The sequence below is a fragment of the Microcaecilia unicolor genome, chromosome 4 (assembly GCF_901765095.1).
Source record: "Microcaecilia unicolor chromosome 4, aMicUni1.1, whole genome shotgun sequence".
Classification (NCBI taxonomy): Eukaryota; Metazoa; Chordata; class Amphibia; order Gymnophiona; family Siphonopidae; genus Microcaecilia; species Microcaecilia unicolor.
Window position 1 is genome coordinate 81,974,241 of NC_044034.1, and position 27,109 is coordinate 82,001,349.

At 41.2% G+C, this 27,109-nt stretch overlaps 1 protein-coding gene across 1 annotated transcript in view; it reads left to right on the plus strand.

Moving 5' to 3' along the window:
* The window catches only part of NBEA (neurobeachin), a 1,994,973-nt gene that overhangs the window by 1,702,582 nt on the left and 265,282 nt on the right, over positions 1–27,109 (plus strand). The window contains 1 exon segment of the mRNA XM_030200381.1: positions 22,613–22,725. Coding sequence (XP_030056241.1) covers positions 22,613–22,725 — 113 coding nt within the window.

Consider the following 27,109-nt stretch of genomic DNA (forward strand, 5'->3'; position numbering starts at 1 on the left):
TCATTCAGGAGACACACCTACTCACCAGGCATGAACACTTACTGCGCCACCCCAGATATCCTAAGCAATATCTAGCATCTAATCGACAACAGACAAAAACAGCGGGAGTGGGGATACTCTTTAAGCGTGACTGTGCATGGGACATACAATCAGTTAAAATGGATACGGGGGGCAGATATGTGATTGTGGTACTGAATCTTGAAGGCAAACAAAAAAAGCAAACACTGGGCCTTCAGGATTGAAAAAAATGTAGTCCTTTAATATCACAAATACCCGACATAGGCTGTGTTTCGGCGTACAACCGCCTGCATCAGGGGTCTGACATGAAGACACATAAAAATAAATTAAAACCATAAATTAATTAAACAATATCAGTAAACCATAATTTCAGTCATATGCACATCATTATCACAACTTAAAACCATATACATATACACATATATTCACTATACTACATATACACCACGCACAGATATATCAAACATATAAAAGGCAAGTGACCGTACTCACTTGCAAATGCGCAGTAGAGACTTCCCTCTCTGTCCTGCCCCCGCGTCAAGACGTGATGACGAGGGGAGAGGGGCGGGACAGAGAGGGAAACTGCGCGGAAGTGGAGGGAGGGAACCGCTGACGTCGCTACCGCTCCCCCCCCCCAAGGTAGCCGCTACCGCCCCCACCCCCCCCCCCCCCCCCCGGAGTCGCCACCACCCCCCTTCACCTGGCCCGGGCCCACTCTTCGTTATTCAACTTACAGCAGCGCCGAAAACAGCAGCAAGCAGCTCAGCTTCAGCTCCCGTCGGCCTTCCTTCCCTGCCTGTGCCCCGCCCTCGCTGGCGTGACGTCACACGAGGGCGAGGCACAGGCAGTGAAGGAAGGCCAACGGGAGCTGCTGCTTGCTGCTGTTTTGGCGCTGCTGTAAGTTGAATAACGAAGAGAGGGCCCGGGCCGGGTGAAGGGGGGGCGGGGGCGACTCCGGGTGGGGGGGGCGGTAGCGGCTACCTTGGGGGGGGGGCATGGGAGGTCTCAGAAGGAGGGGGGGCCTTGGAGCTGGGAGGGCTGGACTGAAGGGGGCCTTCCAGCTGGCTGGGAAGAAGGCACGGGGGGGGGGGGCCTTGGAACTGGGGGGGGGGGCGGGGCGGGCAGGGGGCCCCTTACAGTTGTGAGGGAATGGGGCCCCTTACAGTTGTGAGGGAGAGCAGGGGGCCTTGGAACTGGGAGGGAGGGAAGGGGGCCTTGGGAGCTGGGGGGGAGGGCCTGGGGCCTTGGAACTGGGAGGGAGGGAGGGCGGGCAGGGGGCCTTGCAGCTGGGAAGGGGGGAGGACTGGAGCCTTGGAGCTGGGATGGAGGGACAGAGGGGTCCTTGGAGCTGGCAGGGAAGGAGGATGGCAGGGGGCCTTGCAGCTGCAACGGGAGGGGGGCCTTGGGAAAAAAAACATTCCAATACGCGCCCGTTTTAACGGGCTTAACGGCTAGTATGTATATATATTAAAAAACATTTTAAAAACATATATTTCTAGATGATACCTATATATGCCCACCAATACATACATCTGTAAGCTCACATATCCACACACACACATATATATATATGTATATTTTCTTAAATAAACCCTTACATATACATACATGTAAATTCACACATACAGTCATACCATGTCACGTATTTCTAAATAAAGCATTACCAGAGCATACTAAACACTATAAAATCATAAATATTGAATGACCATGTCTTACCAATAAACTCCTATCGATCAACTTGCAAACTGTGGCGCAAGAGGTAAGTGAAACAATCGGGGTAAAACGCCTAATGTGAGAGAGCAAGAATAGGGTGTTCATAATCAATCATCTAATGGTGGCCACATAATAAACAATAAATACTTCAAGCAATGAAGATGACGCCCCCTATTTCGTAAAAACCCCCTTACTTCATAAACAGTATATTAGCTAAAGTTCATTATGATAGGGCCATATTCAGCATCTCTATATCGAAAGAACAAACAGAAAAGTGAAAGAGAGTCATTACCAGAGCCCTGAAAGCCTTCAAATTACAAATGCTTATATGCAGCTGCCGATTGAACAATATTCTCTATATTAAACCCCAATTGGGGCTGCTTTGCCTCCCCTCGAGGACATTTAATACACGTAACTGCAAAGAACATGCGCAAAAATCATGTAACTGACTCCCGTAAATTCGTCTTTCAAAACCAAAGGGTCTTCGTAGCGAAATTTCAGTGCAGCCCATAATGTAAAGAAGGGGGGGGGGTTCAAACTTTATAAAACCAGCCTCATCCCCAAGCAATATGATTAATAAAAAGAAACATTGACTACCTGTTGTTTGAACAGCTCGTCTATATTCAGAAAGACGCCTCCAATACTGAAAACTCCCAAAAGTGGGAGCGTGCGCACAAGAGTGTTTAAAAATATACTTCCTACAGTGATGTAACGGGGCGGGACCCAACATTTAAGGTAGTACTTCGGGAAACTCCGCAATAGCCCACTGTAGGCTCTAAACCAAGATTCCCCAAAACAAGGGGCGTGCGCACAGGATTGTTTCAGCCTATATTCTCTACAGTAACGTCATAGGACGACTCTCAACATTTAAAACGATACTAAAGAAAATCCCGCAATACCCTACTATTGGCTCCATCCAGGGACACGCTCCCAGATCGTTGGAGCTGAATACCCCATTCATATCCATTCATCCAATTGTACATTTTTCAAAATAAAGACATGGTAAACCTCAAACAATTAAAGATAAGGGACCCCCAAACATCATCAAAGTGTATACATGCATATTCATGGGGTCATGCAACAGGCATGATGTAATAAGAAGGGGACATATCACTATTCCAAATTTCAATATATGTTTGCAATTATAATATCCAAAAACCAATGCGTCCATCTTACCATATATATTGTTTATAAACGGGACGTTATATGCATGCATTATCATTAAAAAGTGAAAACAATTAATTAAAATAACAGTATAAAACAAAATGCTGCCATTTCACACATACCATTGTGTTGTTAATATTTAAAATCAAAAAACAGCATATGAGTTTTAAAATATAATTATAAACTATACTCATCAAGTAACAAATTAATCAGACTAATATTCCTAAGGTATTAAAAAGACCACCCTCATTTCAAATGGGATAGGATCAGTCTTTTCTATTATCGATCACTGCTGATGTGCAAAAATGTTAGAAGCTCATCCAAAGAGAAGGAAGGAGAAGATAAGTCCAAGCAAAATTTAATAAAATGCTTTAAAATACTTAAAATTTCACCAAGGATCCAATTGAGATATATTCCCAGGGATGTCATTTGTCCTAATGCTCATTATGAATACAGACATAAAATGTTGTCCACCATCTCAGAGGAACACAGATAGGTCCATTTCTGAATTAAGTCCGGTGGGGGAAACCGTATTCAACTCAAAGATAAATCGTTGTTCCTGTTGTAACAATATCTTGTTTACATCTGTTCCCCGCCATGAAGCCTTGACTATCTTAAGCGCCAGGAACCTGAGGTCAGAAAAATCATGTGCACAGTCTATGCAATGTTGGACCAAGGGAGCTGTAATATTCTTTCTCCTAATATTACTCTTCTTTAGTATCGTTTTAAATGTTGAGAGTCGTCCTATGACGTTACTGTAGAGAATATAGGCTGAAACAATCCTGTGCGCACGCCCCTTGTTTTGGGGAATCTTGGTTTAGAGCCTACAGTGGGCTATTGCGGAGTTTCCCGAAATACTACCTTAAATGTTGGGTCCCGCCCCGTTACGTCACTGTAGGAAGTATATTTTTAAACACTCTTGTGCGCACGCTCCCACTTTTGGCGGTTTTCAGTATTGGAGGCGTCTTTCTGAATATAGACGAGCTGTTCAAACAACAGGTAGGCAATGTTTCTTTTTATTAATCATATTGCTTGGGGATGAGGCTGGTTTTATAAAGTTTGAACCCCCCCCCCCCCTTCTTTACATTGTGGGCTGCACTGAAATTTCGCTACGAAGACCCTTTGGTTTTGAAAGACGAATTTACGGGAGTCAGTTACATGATTTTTGCGCATGTTCTTTGCAGTTACGTGTATTAAATGGCCTCGAGGGGAGGCAAAGCAGCCCCAATTGGGGTTTAATATAGAGAATATTGTTCAATCGGCAGCTGCATATAAGCATTTGTAATTTGAAGGCTTTCAGGGCTCTGGTAATGACTCTCTTTCACTTTTCTGTTTGTTCTTTCGATATAGAGATGCTGAATATGGCCTTATCATAATGAACTTTAGCTAATATACTGTTTATGAAGTAAGGGGGTTTTTATGAAATAGGGGGCGTCATCTTCATTGCTTGAAGTATTTATTGTTTATTATGTGGCCACCATTAGATGATTGATTATGAACACCCTATTCTTGCTCTCTCACATTAGACGTTTTACCCCGATTGTTTCACTTACCTCTTGCGCCACAGTTTGCAAGGTGATCGATAGGAGTTTATTGGTAAGACATGGTCATTCAATATTTATGATTTTATAGTGTTTAGTATGCTCTGGTAATGCTTTATTTAGAAATACGTGACATGGTATGACTGTATGTGTGAATTTACATGTATGTATATGTAAGGGTTTATTTAAGAAAATATACATATATATATATATATATGTGTGTGTGGATATGTGAGCTTACAGATGTATGTATTGGTGAGCATATATAGGTATCATCTAGAAATATATGTTTTTTAAATGTTTTTTAATATATATACATATATATCTATGCGTGGTGTATATGTAGTATAGTGAATATATGTGTATATGTATATGGTTTTAAGTTGTGATAATGATGTGCATATGACTGAAATTATGGTTTACTGATATTGTTTAATTAATTTATGGTTTTAATTTATTTTTATGTGTCTTCATGTCAGACCCCTGATGCAGGCGGTTGTACGCTGAAACACGGCCCGTGTCGGGTATTTGTGATATTAAAGGACTACATTTTTCTCAATCCTGAAGGCCCAGTGTTTGCTTTTTTTGTTTGCCTTGTTGTATTTGTATGCTGTTTTCCCTCTCTTTTGTGAGTGAATCTTGAAGGGCATGTCTATACTCTGATTAACATATATTCCCCTAATCACTCCCAGGGAGACTTTTACGATTCATTGAGCGTCCATCTCTCCAGACTTGTGCAAGGGGAGTTATTGATTGGGGGAGACTTTAACTTGACGATGGACCCCACGGTAGATAACTCAACTAGCATGGCTGGGTATGCTCAGCCTGAACGGGATAAACTACTTCAATTTTTGAATCACTGGGGTTTGGTGGACATCTGGAGCGTAATGCATGGGAATGAGAGAGATTACACTTGCTACTCGACCCCACATGATACATACTCAAGGATAGATATGTGGATGGGAAGTGCAAATCTAGCACTTCAGATAGAATCCACAGAGATTCACACACGCTCATGGTCCGATGATGCTCCAATATCCATAGAAATACGGGGAGCAGGCATACATAGTGGGACTAGAAGTTGGCAATTTCCCGATGGGGTTTTAGATGACCCGAAGATTGTCCAAAGAATTGAAGGAGAGATAAAGGAGTTCATTCAGTTTAATGACACCCAGGATATAGCCCCAGAGATTCTCTGGGAGAGCTTAAAGGTGGTAATTAGAGGGCATATAATTTCAATACAAGCACATATACAGAAAGATCATAAAGAGAAAGAAAAAGAGCTTAGACAATTAGTGCACCACCTGGACTTGCTGGTTAAACAACAGCAGGCCATGGCTAGACAGCAGGAGGAGTTACACAGGTCGAGAGTACAGCTCCTGGACTTGGAACTTACAATTATTAAGGAACAAATGAAACGGGTACAACAGGAGTACTATGAATTTAGTAATAAAGCGAGTAAGTTATTAGCTTATAAACTGCAACAACTTAAGGGGTGTAATAACATCGGTAGAGTGAGGTCGGAGGATGGGCAGCATTGGGATCATATAGAGGACATTCAGAGAGTATTTTTAAACTATTACCAGAAATTATATCACCCTGATGAACCCATAGCTGAGGAGTATATAGAGAGTTATTTGGAGAGAGTGGACATCCCGAGATTAGGGGGGACCGAACAGGAAATGTTATCCGCACCTATAGAGTTGGAGGAGGTGACTGAGGCAATTAAGGGTTTGCCTAGAGGGAAGGCCCCGGGAGCGGATGGGTATAGTAATCGGTTTTACAAATGCTTTAATGCATTATTAGCACCACTATTACTTAGAATGTTTAATGCTATTCAGTCTGATACGGAGCTTCTGCGGTCCTGGAGATTGGCCACTGTGGTCCTACTCCCTAAACCACATAAAGATCCACAAAGTTGTAGCTCCTACCGACCCATAGCTTTATTGGGGACTGATTATAAAATTCTAACTACAATACTAGCCACACGATTGCAAAAAGTGCTGCCTCGCCTGGTACATGAAGACCAGGTGGGGTTTATAGCAAATAGGCAGACCTTTGATAATACCAGACGGGCACAATATATACTGGATAGAATTGAACAGTTGGGACAACCGGCGGTGCTTCTTTCCCTCACGCTGAGAAGGCGTTCGATAGGGTGCTGTGGCCGTTTCTTTTTCAATTACTCCGAAAGGTGGGCATCAGTGGCCAATATCTGCACTGGGTCACAGCGCTCTACCGACGCCCTTTATCGCAGCTGCGGATTAATGGCACAAACACGGAGGCCTTTGAACTAATCAGAGGTACACGGCAGGGGTGCGCCTTGTCCCCGCTCTTGTTTGCGTTAGCTATGGAACCTTTGGCAACTCTAGTTCGGAATGATCCATTGGTACAAGGCATCCGAATAGGGAGGCAGGAAACCAAAATTATGCTTTATGCAGATGATGTCCTGCTCAAGTTATCATACCCAGAGACCTCACTGAGGGCAATGATGCTGATACTTCAGTCTTATGGTCGGGCAGCAGGTCTTAAGATTAATATTCAAAAATCTGAGATTATGTCTATACAATTTCCTGCTGGGTTACAGGAGGAATTATAAACTCTTTTCCCTTTTAAGTGGTCCTCTAAGAGTATTCGATACTTGGGGGTCAATTTAACACCAAATACTAGGGACCTATATAAGGAAAACTTTGTCCCTAAAATGCGGGAACTTTTCCAAGAACTGGAGAGATGGGGGGGTTGCAGATGTCATGAATGGGAAGAATAGCTGCTGTAAAGATGACAATACTGCCAAAGCTACTTTACTTATTTATGGCTGTGCCGACTTTTATACCACATACTTTTTTTCGCACACTTAACAGGAAAGTTTTCGCTTTCATCTGGCATAAAAGACCACCAAGGATGAACCGTAGAATACTGTATCAACTTAGGAAGGATGGTGGTATGGGAGTACCTAATTTTAGAGCTGCTTTATTTCAAATGCTTTGTACGGTACAGAAGGGGCCGAATAAGTTATGGACATATGCGGCACAGTGGGGTCTGAAGGGGGTTCCATTATGGGCGGTGCTTTGGCTCCCCTTGCCGTTGCTGAGAGGACTACAATCGGACATGAGGGGTCAGATGAGGGTAATTTTGGAAGAATGGGTCAGGTTCCCGGGGCGTAAATATCATTTGACTACACCCATCATATATGCTACGGATTTTGGCCCAGGGAGAACGAAAGGGGCATATGGGCATTGGTCAGCGTCCTCTTTACGGATACTGGGGCAGATCTGGGAAGACGGGGATTTCCACTCATTTGACACATTAAAAGAGGAATTTGGCTTGACGGACAGGTACAGGTTTCCTTATATGCAGATTAGAGACTTTATACAGCAAAAGGCTAAAGGAGAACTGTCTCTGGCAAGTACAGAGCTTGAATTGGCTATGCGATCGGGGGATGGACGGGGGGGATCTCTCGAATTTATAGAGCTCTACTTCGTCAAACCCAACCCTTAGCTAAATGTATAAATACATGGGAGTCATTATTGGGTATTGAGTATGAACCAAGTATATGGAAAAAGATATTTAAACGTTTACTGTCATTTACAGTGGCAGTCCCACTACTGGAAAACGGATACAAAATGCTATATCAGTGGTACCTGACCCCCAGCCGCTTGTCTCGCATTTTCAAAACTGGTGAGGCGAAATGCTGGCACGGATGTGGAGCCGAGGGCACTTTTTGGCATGTGTGGTGGGACTGCCCGGTGATGCAACAGTTTTGGAAGGACTTGCAGGCGAGACTACGAAGTGGCCTGGGGTCTGAGGTCACATTAACTGCAGGCCTATGCCTATTGAATATACCGAAACGAGACAGCCGTGGTTTACCCCACGGTTTGCTCTCCTATATTGTTACAGCAGCCAGGATATTAATTGCTAGGAATTGGAAACAACTGGGGGCACCCTCGGTGGACCAAGTGCTGGCAAAGGTAGATTATTGCTGCCTGATGGACAAACTCACAGCCCTGAGGCGTGGAGGAATGGCGAGATTTTTAAAAACATGGACACCATATCTGGAGTGGCGAGGACTAGACCTGTGATCTGCTCACTGGGGGACTTATAGTACGCGAAGAGACTGATATATTCCTGAGATGCTCTTAGGGGGGAGGGGGAGGGAATGGGGAAATTTGAAGTTGTTTTATGAGCTGATGACTAGAATATTGTGCTGTTTACAATGCTGTTGTGCAATGTTAAAGAAAAACGTTAATAAAAACATTAAAAAAAAAAAAAAAACCAAAGAAGTGGGTCCGAAGCTGCCATAGGTGTATCATACATTAGAGCCAACAAAGGTGCTGTAATGGCTGCATAATCAAGTATCCAGGACCTACAAAAATGTGTCATTCCTAGGAAGGACATCATTTGTTTTTTTGTAATAGGTTTTGGCGCCTGTAATATGGCAGTTTTACAGTTTTCATCTAAATGCTTTTCTTCATGTGAAAGATTATATCCCAGATACTGCACAGTAGTTTGCCATAGCTGAAGTTTTGATTTGTTTACCTTATGGCCTTGGTCAGCTGAAAATTGGAGGAGACTGATAGTATCAAGCTTGTATTGCTCCTCAGTCTCTGAAGCTAGAAGAATGTCATCTACATAAAGTAGTATCTGACTCCCTTGTGGTGGTTCAAATTTTGCTAGGTTTGCGGACATAATTTGTGAAAAAATGGTGGGTGATTCACGGTATCCTTGAGGAAGGCGAGTATACCTCTTTCCTTCAAAGGTAAATGCAAACCAAAATCTACTCTGTGGATCATTTTGGATACTGAAAAAGGCATTAGTGATGTCTATGACTGAAAAGTATTTGTTTTGTGGTCTTAAGTCATTTAGCATGATAGATGGATCAGGTACAGTGGGTGCTCTCGGGATTACTGTCTTATTTACCGCTTATAAATCTTGCACCATTCTCCATCCTTGGGAAGGAGGTGCTTTTTTTTTTTTTTTTTACAGGGAACAAGGGAGTATTACAAGTCTGAACATGGAATTAATACTCCTGTCTGTAAAAGGTCTTTTATGACTGGTCAGATTCCATCCGCTGCTTCTGGTTTCAGGGTATACTGCTTTCGATAGGGCCTGAATGAGCTTTTTGGGGTGATGTAAATCATCGGTGCATCTTTGATTGTACCGATATCAGTACTTCCCTTGGACCATAAGGTGGAGGGGACCCCGGGCAACTCTACATCCTTGGGCTAATTCAGGTAGTACAGATGTCAGTCAAAGTTTTCAGGTAAGTCTTTCAGGTGTACCGTGGGCAGTGCCACCATGGTCCATGACATTAATTTTGACCAGGCACCTACTGTGGGGTTAAATTGGAGTCCAGATTCTTCCAGGGGTTCCCAATTATCATTATATACACAAGTAGTGACAAATCTGCCCACATCTACCCATTTAGTATGATGGGGTTTGGACAGGGAAATGCGTGGGGCATATCTTGATGTATAGAGATGGTTTTCTGACAACATGTCAGGCAGTTGTACATGAGCTGCGCAAAAGCCCTTTGTCATCCCAGTGCACTGTTTCAGCTTCAAAAAAACGGTCTCATACAAGGAATCAGGTTTTGATGTATGAGTATAGTAAGTAGTACAGTGCAAATCCTCAGGACACATGAATTCTACAGCTGTTGGTTTAACAGGGGTCTGTATTATCTGCACTAGTGCCCTATTTACAGAGGATGGGCCATTCATGATTAGGTCCAGACAGTAGAAGTAAATGAAGGGTTGCACAGCCTGTGTTATATACGTGCCTTCCTCAGTTCTAAAAGCCTTTTAGCCCTTTTTGGTTGGCACTATGGCAGTTCCTAAGCTGTGAAGAAGGTCTCTCCCTAATAAATTACTTGGCATGTACTGCGTCTACCACTCTCAGGCTCAAGAACCTCTATTAATTTAGATAGTGGTTCCTTTGTTATGCTACCACCTGCATTCTTTACTATAATAGTCTCGGAGGATAAGGGAATTAATTTTGCATCATCAAATTTTAGAACCGTGCGTCCAGCCCCAGTATCACACAGAAAAGTAATTTCTTTTTTCTTGACCATGAGGGTTATCTGAGGCAAGGCATGACTTTCAAGGCAATTATAAACTCTTTCCAGCTGCAGTACTTCTTCATCTTCAACATCCGCTTTCTGTTTCAGCTTTCCTATTTCCTCTAAATCATCATCTCCCTTGTCCCCGACTAACAGTGGGGACTCCCTTTTAGTCATGCTCTCGGTGCGTCCTTCTGATCTCTGCATTCCCGAGCCCAATGTCCCCACACACATAACATCCTGGTTCCCTTCTAATTTGTCTGTCTCTTCCTCTACCTCACCCTCGGTTCCCTCTAAAATTTTGGCTTGGTTGTGCCAGGTATATTTCGCCGGTACCCTCATCTACCATTAAAAGATTGGACTTTTTATGTTTTTTCCTTTCTTGAAAATGTGTCTCTGCATGTTTAGCATATTCAAGAAGAGAGCTGAGACCACATGTGCGGTGTGTTACCATATGTTTAGTAATAAAACCATTAATAGGTTGTAAGCACCCATTTAAAAAGGCATTTTTAAGCTGTTGTTCATATGGTGTATCATTATCCATATTGGGCGGGGGATTTATGCCACTATGGATATCAAAGAGTTCCTTTAATCTGACATAATATGGCTCTACATTTTCTCCTTCTTGTTGAATACATTGATTTATAATAGTCCAGTTTGCCCTTGGTACAAATTTAGTCCTAATACGAGCCACCAGGGGAAGAAGAGCTGGGATTCTATTCCAGGTACTTCCTTGTGCAAAAGAAAACAGGGGGGATGCGTCCCATCCTAGACCTTAGGGCCCTGAATAAATTTCTAGTCCGAGAAAAGTTCAGGATGGTTTCCCTAGGCGCACCCTTCTTCCCATGATTCAGGAAAACAATTGACTATGTTCTCTGGACTTAAAGGATGCTTACACACACATCTCGATACTTCCAGCTCACAGGAAGTATCTTCGATTTCGGCTGGGAACATAGCACTTTCAGTACTGTGTACTGCCTTTTGGCCTGGCATCTGTGCCCAGAGTGTTTACAAAATGTCTAGCTGTAGTCGCAGCGTCGCTGCGCAGACTGGGAGTTCATGTGTTTCCTTATCTCAACGATTGGCTAGAGAAGAGCACCTCGAAGGAAGGTGCTCTGGAGTCCATGCGAATGACTATTCAGGTGCTGGAGCTACTGGGGTTCATCATAAATTATCCTAAGTCCCATCTCACCCCAGTCTAAAAATTGGAATTCATTGGAGCTCTGCTGAACACTCAGACAGCTCGAACTTATCTCCCCGAGGCAAGGGCGGACAACCTTCTGTCCCTGGTGGCCATGGTTCAAGTGTCTCAGCAGGTCACAGCTCAGCAGATGTTGAGACTTCTGGGGCACATGGCCTGCACAGTTCATGTAACGCCCATGGCACGTCTACATATGAGATCAGCTCAATGGACCCTAGCTTCCCAGTGGTTTCAAGCTGCGGGGGATCTAGAGGATGTAATCCAACTGTCCACCAACTTTTGGAATTCTCTTCGGTGGTGGACGATTCGATCCAATTTGACCATGGGGTGACCATTCCAAGTTCCTCAGCCACGAAACGTGCTGACGACGGATGTATCTCTCCTGGGATGGGGAGCTCATGTAGATGGGCTCCACACTCAGGGAGCCTGATCCTTTCAGGAAAAAGGTCTTCAGATCAACCTCCTGGAATTAAGAGCGATCTGGAACGCTCTAAAGGCTTTCAGAGATCGGCTGTCCAACCGAGTAATCTTAAATCAGGCAGACAATCAGGTTGCCATGCTTAACACCAACAAGCAGGGGGGCACCGGATCTCGCCCTCTGTGTCAGGAAGCCATCCAGATGTGGCTTTGGGCTCATCGTCATGGCATGTTTCTCCAATCCACTTATCTGGCCGACAGGTTGAGCAGGGTAATGCAACCTCACGAGTGGTCACTGAACATGGGCATAGTCTGCAAGATCTTATGAGCATGGGGCACCCCCTTGGTGGGTCTTTTTGCCACTCACATCAACCACAAGGTCCCTCAGTTCTGTTCCAGGCTTCAGGCCCATGACAGACTAGCATCAGATGCCTTTCTCGTACATTGGGGGACAGGCCTTCTGTATGCATATCCTCCCATACCTCTAGTATGGAAGACTTTGCTGAAACTCAAGCAACACTGCGGAACCATGATCCTGATTGCACCCTTCTGGCTGCATCAGATTTGGTTCCCTCTTCTTCTGGAGTTGTCCTCCGAAGAACCATGGAGATTGGAGTGTTTTCCAACCCTCATCAAAACGAGGGGTCGATTCTACATCCCAACCTCCAGTCTCTGGCTCTCACAGCCTGGATGTTGAGAGCTTAGAATTTGCCTCCTTGGGTCTTTCAGAGGGTGTCTCCTGAGTCTTGCTTGCTTCCAGAAAAGATTCCACGAAGAGGTGTTACTCTTTCAAATGGAGGAGGTTTGCCGTCTGGTGTGACAGCAAGGCCCTAGATCCTCTTTCTTGTCCTACACAGACCCTGCTTGAATACCTTCTACACTTATCAGAGTCTGGTCTCAAGACCAATTCCGTAAGAGTTCACCTTAGTGCGATTAGTGCTTATCATCGCTGTGTAGAGGGAAAGCCTATCTCTGGACAGCCTTTAGTTGTTCACTTCATGAGAGGTTTGCTTTTGCCAAAGCCCCCGGTCAAACCTCCACCAGTGTCATTGGATCTCAACGTCGTTCTCACCCAGCTGATGAAACCTCCTTTTGAGCCACTGAATTCCTGCCATCTGAAGTACTTGACCTGGAAGGTCGTTTTCTTGGTGGCTACTACTACTACTACTACTACTATTTAGCATTTCTATAGCACTACAAATCGTACGCAGCGCTGCACAAACATAGAAGAAAGACAGTCCCTACTCAAAGAGCTTACAATCTAATAAACAAAAAATAAATAAAGTAAGCAAATCAAATCAATTAATGTGAACGAGAAGGAAGAGAGGAGGGTAGGTGGAGGCGAGTGGTTACATGTGGTCACGAGTCAAAAGCAATGTTAAAGAGGTGGGATACCTTCTTCAGAATGTGTCTGACATTGAACCTTAAGGAGGATTTGAAACATTTCAATATTCCCTTTTGAAACAAATTTTCAAACATTGTTTATTTTTGAATGGAAAAAGGTTGTCTGTGGAAGATAGATTTTCCTTTGGTCCCTGCTGTTCAATATGTTTTAAGCGGTGAAGCATTTTTTTAAAGTCTTCAAGCTAGATATGTTACTTCAGCTCGTAGGGTCAGTGAGCTTCAGGCCTTGGTAGTGCATGCACCTTATATCAAGTTTCATCACAACAGAGTAGTAGTCCGCACGCACTCTAAGTTCCTGCCAAAGGTGGTGTCGGAGTTCCATCTGAACCAGTCAATTGTCTTGCCAACATTTTTTCCCCGTCCTCATACCCGCCCTGTCAAAAGCAGTTTGCATACCTTGGACTGCAAGAGAGCATTGGCCTTTTACGTGGAGCGGACAAAGCCCTTCAGACAGTCCGCCCAGTTGTTTGTTTCTTTCGACCCCAACAGGAGGGGAGTCGCCATCGGAAAACGCACAATCTCTAATTGGCTAGCAGATTGCATTTCCTTCACTTATGCCCAAGCTGGGCTGACTTTGGAGGGCCATGTCACGGCTCACAATGTTAGATCCATGGCTGCGTCAGTGGTCACTTAAACTCAGCCTCCATTGAGGCGATTTGCAAGGCTGCAACATGGTCATCAGTCCACACATTCACTTCTCACTACTGCCTTCAGCAGGATACCCAACGCGACAGTCGGTGTGGGCAGTCAGTGCTGCAGAATCCGTTCGGGGTTTAGAATCCAACTCCACCCCTATAGACCCATATTTGTTCTGTTCCAGCCTGCACTCTCAGTTAGTTCTTTATGTTTTCAGGTCAATCTATGTTATGTCCTCACCACTGCGAGGCCCAATTGACCAATGTTCATTATTTGAGTGAGCCTGGGGACTAGGGATACCCCACTTGTGAGAACAAGCAGCCTGCTTGTCCTCGGAGAAAGCGAAGATACTAACCTGTAGCTGGTATTCTCCGAGGACAGCAGGCTGATTGTTCTCACAATCCCGCCCACTTCCCCTTTGGAGTTGTTTTCTTATTTATATGCTTTTTGATTTAATTGAGGAGGCACGCTCGAGACGGACGGGAAGTCATCCGCACATACAAGGTGCGCGCTGCTTGCGCACCAGAAAACTCTGGCAAAGTTTTATAGTTATGCTGGAAACAATTTGGTGCTTCCTGGGCCAATGCGGACATCAACCAACTAACACTTGTGAGAACAATCAGCCTGCTGCCCTCGGAGAATACCTGCTACAGGTTAGTATCTTCACTTTTTTGACTAATTGGATCCATGTGTGACAAGCTTTTGAGAATCATATTCCCATTGCTATTCTGCACTGACTTGATAAAAGATGTACAACTCTCAACAGCTAGTCACAAATGAATCCAGCCTATTGTGGGCCTTTTTACTAAGTTGCATTAGTGTTTGAACATGTCCCTTTTACTAAACAGCATTAAGCAGTTAAAATGCAGTTTACTGCACAATAACAGTTAGTAAACAACTGTGCTGTAGTTTCAGAGTTATCACATGATAAGCCACACATTCCGTCGGATTCTATATATCACGCCTAGTGTTCCGTTCCAAAATCCAAGTCTATTCTATAACAATGCGAATAACTTAATTGGCTTAACAAGCCAATCAGATTTTAACATCATGTAATGAGCAATAATGAGCACTAATTAGCAGTAATTAGGATTTACGCACATAACTTGCTAAGTGTATTCTATAAAGCACAGCGCCTAAATTCTAATGCGTAGAGCCAAAAAAGGGCATGGTAATGGGCGGGGATATGGGTGTTTTGTGGCCGTTCCAAAATTTACATGCACTATTATAGAATATGCCCCTCTCCCTCAGATTCTATATAGTGTGCTTAGATTTAGGTGCTGAAATTGGCGCAGATTCTATAACACTGCACGTAACTTAATTGGCTTAACAAGCTGAGTGCTGATAACAGCACTTAACAAGCAATTATGAGCACTAATTGGCACTGATTAGAATTTAGGCACACAAGTCACTAAGTGTATTCTGTAATGATGTCTGCTGAACTTCTAACATATGGAGGCAAAAAGGGGCATGTTTATGGGCAGGGAAATGGTCATTTCATGGGCATTCCAAAATTTAAGTGTCAAGTTATAGAATATAGCCCAGTACTCTTAAATCTACATGCTGAGATTTACACCAGGTTTTTCTTGGCGTAAATGGATGCATGCAAATATCAACACTGAAATATCAACTAAGTATATTCTATAATCGACGCTTAAATCTGTGTACCAATTATAGAATACGCTTAGTCAGCAGTCATTTCAGCGCTGATTTTCAGGCACCATATATAGAATCTCCTCATCTGCGCCTAAATGTGTACGCTAGTATTTACGCCATATTTCCCTTGGTGTAAATGGATGCACGTAGTTCTAGGTGCTGGGATATCAACTAAGTGTATTCTATATACCATGCCTAAATCTAGTCGTCGCTTATAGAATACGCTTAGGCAGAAATTCATTCCGCACAGATTTTTCCGGTGCCATATATAGAATCTAGTCCATTATATGCTTTTTGTATTAGGAGGAATGTCATAGATGGAAAATGAGCACCGAAGGTGTTTTGTGATTAGCACATTGCAAATAACACTTTTTGTCTTTAGCTCAGGACCACATACCACCTCCTTAACAGGAGGTGCTAAGTGCTTCCTTGCTAACTTCAAACATAGTACCACATGGTATTTGCAAATTTAAGGAGGCTTCTGAAAAGACAAATGTTGGGAACGCTCCCAGTAGTTGCCACATTAAATTTGCATCTAACGCATGGTAAGGACCCTCTGTTAAACCACGGTAACTGCAGATTTTATTGTGACTTATTATAAGATCTGCTAAATTATACATTGATTTAGCATTATCTCAGAATTCTTTTATAATGGCATTGTGATAAGTTTTTGGCAGTTTTTTTTTAATTTTTATGTTGTATACACACAGTGGTATAAAATTATTTACATACAAGCTCCTCATATCTTGGTTTATACATTTTCATTTCATTTAGCACTTGACACATACGAACTCTTACTTCTACTAAATAGCCGAACTTAAAATGATGCAAGTGCTTGAATTTATTAGTGCTATCAGACCATAAAATATGGAAACATAGCTGTTGACCATCAGCATTTATTTCAAAAAATATGTTTGAAATAGTAATGAAGGTCTTATGTTTCTCAAAGGCAGACATAAGTTTTGTGTATTACTGCATATTTTGCCCAGAACAAGGAAAGCTGTGTTTCCTTGTGCCAGTTTTTGTACCCCAGGAATCTTTCTAGAGTCTAGAAGGAAATGTTTAGCAAGACGGGACTGTAAATCTAATGCTGAACTCGGAATTGTTAACCTAGGTTATTTCAGTCAGTTCATTTGATATATACTGTAAGAGAATATATGTGTGTATATACACATACCTGTGTGCACATCTCTCTCTCTCTCTCTCTCTCTCATATATATATATATACACACACACACATAGAGAGAGAGAGCGCTATTAATAAGGTTGTTTCCAATCAAATATATTATGGTCCCTATTTACTACGGCAGTATTTTACTGAAATGCATTAGATGTTGCACTTAACATGCTTTAATGCAGGAAATGTGCCACGTTCAAAGCTAATGTGGTACCTAGAGGGGGTTTGCCCAGCATATAACCTGCAATTACTGCATTAAAATGCCTATTAGCATGCGATACTGGATTCTCAGCGTGAAAGCACTTATCACCTTCTGTATAGGAGGCAATAAATTATCCTGTGCTAACTCTGTGTTAAGTATGTTAAATGCAGTGCATTCAGTTCCAAACACTTTCCACGCCCATTCTCAATCCATGTTCTGCCCGGTTCTGCTCCTTTCCAAAAAAATGGCCTTAATGCACACTAACTGTAAATATATCGTGTAGACTGTTAATGTTTGTTAGTTAGCTGTTAATGTGCACTGAACCAAAGGTTAACAGCCTTATGCACAGTAATAAAATGGTCCCAAACTTTTATGGTTCACGACACCCTTAGTGTCTGAGCAAATTTTCATGCCCCCCCCCCCCCCCCCGGCCACACAGGTCTCCACCCCACCGGCCACACAGGTCTGCACCCCACACCTTCCCCCCGATCACACAGATCTCCACCACCCCCCTGTCCCACATCATGTCTAATATTTCTCCCTCTCTCCCCCATGCACCATCTCTCCCTTCCCTCCATGTCTATGTCCAACATTTCTCCCTCTTTGGCCCAGCTCCCCTCTTCGGAACATCTCCCCGCTTCATGCAGCATCTCTCCCTCCCCTTGACCCGCATATACAAGATGTCACCCCTTTGTTGTATCTCACCCTTCCTCCTCCTCCAACGCATGTCCAACAATTATGCTTCTTATTCCTTCTGCAGCATCTCTCCTTCCCTCCCCACCCCACCCACAATTCTCCCTATGCTTCAGTGGATCCCTGGCAGTGACAGCGATTCCCACATGGTGCCTGTCACTAACTTAGAAGCCTCCCGTATGCTGCATCCTTCCCCCAGGTTAGCAGCAGGTAGCATGTGAGAATCACTGCCTCGGACCCATTGAAGCAGGAGCAACGCTATTATGTGTGCAGTTGCAGTACCTTTCTCAGCAGCAGCAGCAGCAGAGGTGGACAGGATTCACTGCTCTTGCAGTCTCTTGCAGGGCCCGGGATTCATTGAGTCGTGTGTATTCCCTTATCCCATCTCCCTCCGTGGCACCCTAATGAGTTTGCTGCGGCGCACAGTTTGGGAAACATTGCACTAAGGTTTACAGTTAATCCACCACATGATAATAGCCAAAATTAAAGAACAGTGATTGAAAGATTTTTGTGTTATGGGGATAATTCTGTAATGGCTCCTCTCCATTTAAGCACCCTGAGCCTAAGTGGTAGCAGACTGTTCTATAACAAAACATAGGCATCCAGGTTCTGTTCTAGAATACTAGTGTACCCTGGTATTGGCGTGCCTAACATTTCAGTGTAGGCGCCTAAATGCAGCAGAGACACAGGTAACTTACAGTATTCTGCACGTACATGGGAGACTCATCTGTATCACTGATATGAATATTGGAATTAGTAGAATATGAATCAAGTATTATCAAAAATATTCTACCCTATAAACCCCAGTATTGGAGGTGTAAAATCACAATTCTACATGAATATAATTGTGGAGAAAAAAAGACTTCAGAAAACTTGGAGTTGTCTTTTTAAAGGCAAACCTTTCAATATTCAGAGAACTCCTCTTCAATCACTAGTCTTCACAAAAAAAACTCCACTTTTCTTATTCATGGATTATATGTAAATACACCTTTCACAATACCTTATGGTAGAGGCTCACTGAAACGCCATTCCTCCGGTGAAGTAAACATTTAATCATTACTTAACTTGGATAGTAGTGGTGCAGCAAATACGAATTATCTTCAACAGCATACGTTAACCTTAAAGCCCAATAGGAGAACCCTGTTTCGCCACTATCGGGCTGTTTCAAGGGCTAAACATTGCATCCATAATTTCTATCCCCAGCTTCACACAATCACCTCGCTAGTAGCCTCTTCTTGGCGTCTTTAGCTCTTGGGAGACTTCACGTCACAATATATATGTCATTTCCTCCATCTAACCAACTTCCTCATTGACGATTACCAATCAAGACTTAGTATTAAGGCTTCACAAATAAACAATCATTCAAAGAAATGCTTTCCACTCAATTGATATATTTAAACCTTTAGGGATTACTGTTTGCAATGAGTATATCCATCTCTGTTCCTTTTGTCTTAACATTCTCCTAACGTCTCCTCTTCGCTCTGTCACTTGAACCTGTTCCAAGACCATACATTGTAAATCCAAAAACTCATGTTGTTTCAATAGGCAATGAGAAACTAAAGGTTCATAAGGTTTTTTTTACCTGTATACAGTGTTGATGTTCAATCAACCGTGTTTTAAACTTACGTGACGTCTGTCCCACTTAATACAAATCACAGGGGCATTTCAAAAGGTAGATAACATTCATAGATTGACAGTTACCGCTTTAATAACATAAATCCTTCCAGTATGCACATCAATGAAATTATCTCCATTTATCATATTTTGACACACCGAGCATTGTCCACATGCGTTATGATATCCCTTTATCATGTCATTATTATTCCGTCGATTCCACGTATCTGCTGGACATAATAAATCACTTAAATTACTCTGCCTTGGATATGCAAACATCATTCTCAAATTTTGAAAACAAGGATAAATCCTTAACATAGAAGCATGTCTTTTGATTATTTTAACCATTTTATTCTTGTTTGTGTTATATTTCGTTACAAATGTTACCACTTCTTCTTCTTCTGTTTGGTGTTCATAAGGGTTTAACAGCCAATCTCTATGGTTATAAAATGCCCGTTTCATTGCTTTAGTTACTAAATTCTTAGGATATCCTCTTTCTTCCAATTTTTGTTGTAAATTGGATGTCTGATAAAAATATTGCTCTGTTGAAGAACAAATTTTACGACATCGCAAAAATTGTGCAAAAGGAATATTAGTTTTGCAATGACTCGGGTGCATACTCTGAAAATGTAAAGTTGTGTTTCTATCAGTTGGTTTCACAAACACAGATGTTTCCAATTTATTCTGAAGGATATTCACTTGTACATCTAAGAAGGAGATGGTAGAGTAACTATTATTATATTCAAATTTGATAGTCTCATGGCACAAATTCAAATATAGCTCTAACAAATGGGTACTCTTTAAATTCAGTTTCTTATATATCAATGTATGCAAAACCAGAAACCATATTAAATCCAATACAATCAAAATCATGTACAAAAATATAAATAAATTATATAATTATTGTGTGCTCAGTTTTTTTGGTGTATATACAGAGACTCAGGAATTGAGATGTAAAACACTTTGTATACATCATAGCACGCCCTGCCTCCTCCTAATAAAAAACTAAGTAAGGTCTTGCTTTCAAGTGCAGCAGTTATATGCACATATTATACTATTACTACTACTACTATTTAGCATTTCTATAGTGCTACAAGGCGTACGCAGCGCTGCACAAACATAGAAGAAAGACAGTCCCTGCTCAAAGAGCTTACAATCTAATAGACAAAAAATAAATAAAGTAAGCAAATCAAATCAATTAATGTGAACGGGAAGGAAGAGAGGAGGGTAGGTGGAGGCGAGCGGTTACAAGTGGTTACGAGTCAAAAGCAATGTTAAAGAGGTGGGCTTTCAGTCTAGATTTAAAGGTGGCCAAGGATGGGGCAAGACGTAGGGGCTCAGGAAGTTTATTACTTAGCTTGAGCAGTAGATTTCAGTCCAATTGTTTGACGTGCATACAATATCCAATCTTGCTTCCTGGTCAGTGCAATACTTTTCTAGTGTAGCTTGTTTCACATCACAAAATTAAAACAAAAAAGCAAAAAAATCAAAAAAGTCTCTTAAGTTCCCTACATGGGCCATGTTTCGCCAGCAAAGCAGCATCTTCAGGGGAACAAAAGATGCAACAGCTTTGGGAGGAGCCCTCTCCAAATCAGTCTAAGTGATCCCCTAGCTGCAACTATAGGGCGCCCAGGAGGTTTCTGCATGTTTTTATGTATTTTAGGTAAGGTATAAAATACCGGGATTTAAAAAAAATGATAATCCAGGAAGGTATACTCCTTCTTCGTTAGAAATCCTAATTTTCTGCCTTCTCCAATTAGCTCTTGTAGATGTTCTTGTATGTGGATAGAAGTCTCATCTGTATCCCATCCATGCTCTGACCACATGTATGACCCCTTTGTAAATATGTGCTATGCAAGATAGTACATATAAATATAGAAACACAGTCTCAAAAATGTAAGCTTGAATATAACTTATCTGGAGGACAACGCCTCTAGAAGCACCTCACCGTATTCACAAGATGAGGGCTAGGGCTTCATCATCATCGGCAGTTAAAAACCTCCTTATTTTTTAATTATTTTTTCAATTTATAAGTGCATCACACTGCCGTGTAGTCCTAGAAATTTACTTAACTTAGGCAGACGAGCAGCCTTTTTCAGCCAAGACCGTGATCAGACCATGGTCGTAGTCTTCAGTGGATCAGTTCTCCGGTCTTCAATAATAAGCCCGTTCAGTATGCAGACGGTTACATGAAAAGATAGTCACATATGTACAGAATAGTGCTTAGGCAGTGTATTGGTAAGTAAGCACCTACATGCATATATGCTAGTATTCTAAACATTTATACATGTAGTGCCCAGTTTCTAGAATTATCCTTCACATGTTAGGGAACTTCCCAGCAATTTGGGGAATGCTAACGCTAGAGACACCCTTATATTCCTATGGGTGTTTCTAGCATTAGCATATGCTAATTTTTAGTGTGCGCTAAAAATGCTAGCACACCTACAATGAAGGTTAGTAAACAGGGCCTATAATGTGTATTTGCAAGGGAAGCATACACATGTGTGGGTCTACTACTTACCCATGTAACTTACAGAATACTGTAAGTTATGTACACCCCTTTTATATTTAGGCGCCTGCAGTTAACCCAGCTCTATGGCTGGGGAAACTCTGGATGTCTAAATGTTGGGAATGCCGATTCCACAATGCCACCTGAGCATCCAGATGCTGTTATAGAATAGGCTCCTACCACACAGCCTTGGAGCACCTAAATGGAGGCTCTCAGTTGTAGAATTGCCCGTTTTGTATGTACAGGCGGTATACAAGGACTTCTACTTGGATTTTGAGTGGGCATTTTTGTAAAAGTCCATTGCTTTGAAAATTATTCTCTTACTAACATGTCTTTCTTTATAGAAATATTTGAGTACTGAAAGGTGGAGTCATCTGTATAGTAAAAACCATTAAATATTATCAGTGACAGACTGTATTTTGTGCCAATGTATCTTTATTTTGCTGTAATTAATTTTCTCTTTTATTTTGTGTTTTAATTTACTAACATTTGCATTTTTTTTATTAAGTGTAACCTTGGATTGTTAATTTATACTAAACATTTATTAGCTCATTCACCATACGTCAGTGTCATTGTGTGAACCTCACAACATTATTATTTTATTTTTGGCAGGACGAACATACAATGATCTAAATCAGTACCCTGTATTTCCATGGGTATTAACTAACTATGAATCAGAAGAGCTGGATCTGACCTTACCAGGCAACTTCAGGGATCTTTCAAAGGTATATGTCAACCTTTCTTATTAAAGGAAGCAGTCAGTGTTGCTTCAAATATGTGCTATTCATTTTTTTTTCTTTTTGCATAAGAAAGACATATACTATATTCTATATACTATATGTTAAGACTATGTACTTGAAGATTATGAGATATAATATGAACAATAGCACAATAGCTTATGATTGTTATACATTGCAAGTGAGTGTAAAGCCATGTGTATTATGACGTTATAAAATTTGAGAAGTATGCATGCCGAGTGAGTGTTAGAAGCAAATAGTACCCATTCCCAATCATAGTAATTAACTGAATGAGTATTTAATCACAGGAGACCAAGTTTTTTTAAAGGCTGAAAGGGAACCACATTTCTCTGCTGCTACTTTTTCATATTTAGCAGTCAGGCAGACTGTGTTCCACCACATGTCATAGGATTTTATTTATTTATTTATTTATTTATGTATTTATTGCATTTATATCCCACATTTTCCCACCTCTTTGCAGGCTCAATGTGGCTTACAATACATCATGATAGTTTCGTAAAGTATTTCCAGTTTTGACATATCAATTTTAAGGCAACTTGTAACAGTATATGTAGTAATTTGGCTATATGTGGTTGTAAGACAGTATTAGTGCCAAATTCGCCCTTAATGATGATATTGTAAGTTAAAGAAACCTTAATGTCCATGATTTGTGAAATGGATTTCCCTATACGAGACCAATACTCATCCAGTAAAGGGCAATAATATAGTAGGTAATCCAAAGTTCCTATATGATTATTACATGACCAGCAACGATTAGTAGCATCTTTAGATATTTTAGATAGTTTATAAGGTGTCCACAATGCTCTATGTAATATGTAAAACGAAGATTGGGTATATGCAGATGATTTTGAAGATTTATATAGTAATGACCATATTTTTTCACATTGCTCTTCAGTTAAAGGGGAGTTAAGTTCTTTATTCCAGATGCTTTGCAGTGCTGAAGGTGGTTGAGAGGAGTGTCCTTGGAGAATTTTGTACCAGTTGGATGCCGTTTTCTTTCCAGCAGACATTTGATGGAATAGAGCTAGATAGCTTGGAGAATCATCTTTTAATAGGTTAATATTAAAGCTTGTAGATATGCAATGCAGTGGCATAGGAAGGGGGGGCGGTGGGGCGGTCCGCCCCGGGTGCACGCCGCTGGGGGGGGGGGGGGTATCAGCTCCGCTGGTTCCCTGCTCTTTCTGCCCCGGAACAGTTACTTCCTGTTCCGGGGCAGAGAGAGCAGGGAACCAGCGGAGCCGACGCAGCTCCCAGCGACATGCACTCGGGGGTGGATCGGCCCTCTCGCCCACCTCTCGCTTCCTAATTCAAGTAAGAATGTGCTCCAGTGGGGGCACCGTGCTGCACCCGGGGGGGGGGCACCCTTGCTATGGCACTGATGCAATGTTTTAATTGTAGCCATTGGTAGTAGCATTGGTTGTGCAGATTATATGTTGCTTGTAATATTGGAAAAGATATCCATTTGCGTTTGTCCATGAGTTTATGTAAATACCATATATTTTCCCCTATCCATTTAGACCAAGCAAAACAGTTTCCATTGATTTTGAGTTTTGGGTTATTCCATAAGTGGAACATGGTAGTCGAGTGAATAGAGACTAACACATGCTTCCAGAGAGTTAAATGATGCTTGAGAAGAAGAGATGATTGGATTATACTTCAATTTATGTAGTGATGACCATGGTAGAAGATGTGTTGGTGTTGATTTAAATTTATTTGTTTCCCATTTTATCCAAAGAGGGACCATGTGTTCTTCTGCTGAAGTAATCCATAAAAAGCTCTGTCTTAGTATGAAAGCCATGTGATAGTCCAAAAAGTTAGGAAAATTGACTCCACCATGATGTTTAGGAGATTTAAGATATTTTAATGCAATGTGAGGTGGTTTATTGGACCATAAAAATGTAGACAATATTTGTTCATTACAACAATAAACGATAAGCGAATCTGGTGTGTAGGATATCACAAATGATTGGAAGGGGGTGGAAAAGACCTCAGACAGGTGATAGCCAAATTGCTGAAATTGCTCGTAAAGCATCACCCTATTTCAATCATCGGTCAACCCAACCTCCTCCCTTAGAATGGACGGCTATACTTTTTAAAAAAAAAAAGATTGTTATAAAGAATGCTACATCCACTGTGTCAATCAAAACCTCAAGACATCAAAATGTAAAAAAAAGAAAGAAAAAACTTAGCTTGAAGCAGCGTAAGGAACAGGCTCCACTGCCCGACGGACCCGTTTCGCCGCTGGGCCTTCTTCAGGGGAAAGGACACCCAATTAACAATCACTGCTCGATTTGCGAATGATGATGTCTGCTTGACGGTCTGACTCGCAGCTCAAAATGTTCCAAATTTTTATAGGTACTAGCATTGAGCATAATTGGTAACATACTTAGAACATAGTTCACCTTCGGTGCTATCATCATTTTTATAGTGTCTAATCTTCCCCACCATGATTTTTAAGAGGAGACCATTTAGTGGTCATTTCCGTTACACAATTCAAAAGGTATGTAGAATTAAGATTAATAGTTTCATTAACAGTGGTACAAAGAAAACACCCAGATATTTCAGACTAGTAGGAGACCATTTGAAAGGGGATTGTGAGAAGTTGTGTGATAAGGAGGCAATGTTTAATGGCATCATTTCTGTTTGGTGGGATTTAGTTTATAACCAGAAATTAATGAATAATTGTTGATTACTTCTAAGATATGAGGGATGGATGAGGGAGTTGTATATAATAGTACATCATCTGCAAATGCCGAAAATTTAGCCGACAAGTTATCCATTTCTACTCCTATAATTTGATCTGACTGTAAGATTGTTAGAAGTAAAGGTTCTAGAGCGATATTGAATAGTAGAGGGGACAAAGGACATCCTTGTCTAGTTCCTCTTGTCGGAAGAAAGGAGGAGGAGTATTGTCCGTTGATATATAGTTTGGTGGATGGGCAGGTGTAAAGTACTTTTACCAATCTAATAGCTTCTTGTGAAAAACCAAACCACTTTAAAGTTTGAAACATGTATAACCATTCCACACGGTCGAAAGCCTTTTCGGCATCTAAACCTATGGCTACGTAAGGAGTGTTTGAGGTTTGTGTTTGTATGAGTATATTAGTAAATAGCCTTGTATTATATGAGTGTCTTCCATGCATAAAACCTGTCTGGTTGGTATTTATAATTTTATGTAATACAATTTGTAATCTTTCAGCTATAATTTTTGCATATATTTTGGCATCAAGATTTATAAGAGATAACAGACGATAATTTTGTATCCTTTGGGGATCCTTGCCAGGTTTTAGAAGAACTATGGTTGTAGCTTCAGTGAAGGTCCCAGAAACTTCCCCAGATATAATTAAATAATTAAAGAAGGAGCTTAGTATGGGGATGAGTATTTCCTGGAAAGCATGATAGAATTCCAATGTAAAACCATCTGGTCTGGGAGCCTTTTGTTTTGCCATGGACTTTATAGCTGCTAAAACATCCTGATCAGTTATAGGAGCTGAGAGTAACAAGTTGTTGTTATTGTCAATGGTATGATGATTTACATTTTTGAAAAATGATGTCTATTTTTTTCTGAGTTAGATTCTGATTTGTATAATTCATCATAGAATCTTTGGAAGAATGCTAATATTTTTTGATTATCTGTTAGAATGGCATCATTGGAGTTTTTAATATAAGTTATGTCATTTTTTTCAGCTCTTGTTTTTAGATAGTTGGCAAGCAAATGACCGGATTTATTATTACTAGCGTAGAATTGGGCTGATTTCATAAAAATCTCTTTGTTTGCAGTATTGGCTAATATTAAATTATATTTATATCTGTCTTTTTGTAATTTATTCAATATGTCTTTATTAGAAGGAGATTGTTGATGGAGTTTTTCCAGATGAGCTATTGATTTTTCTAGTTCAGTAATTTCAAACATATGTATATATTTTTTGTTTGGCTGTAAAACGTATAATTGATCCATGGATATAAGCTTTAAAAGCATCCCATCTTGTTATCCAATTTGTACCTTCAAGAGTGTTGAACTTAAAATATTCTAATATATCATTCTTTATTTCTTCTTTGAATTCAGGGTATGACAATAGACTAGCATTAAAACGCCATGATTTTGTCCGTGCTTTGGATGATAGGTCGGAAAGTTGTAGAAATATGTGCGTGATCGGATAGTCGAATAGTGTCAATATGTGTATCAATTACTTTACTTAGCAATGTCTCAGAGATTAAAAAATAATCTATGCGAGAGTAGGAATTATGTGGTAAAGAGTGAAAAGTATAGTCTCTTTCATTATTATGTAAGATTCTCCAAACATCACATAATATAAGTTGAGATAATAACAGGCTTATTTTCGAAAGAGAT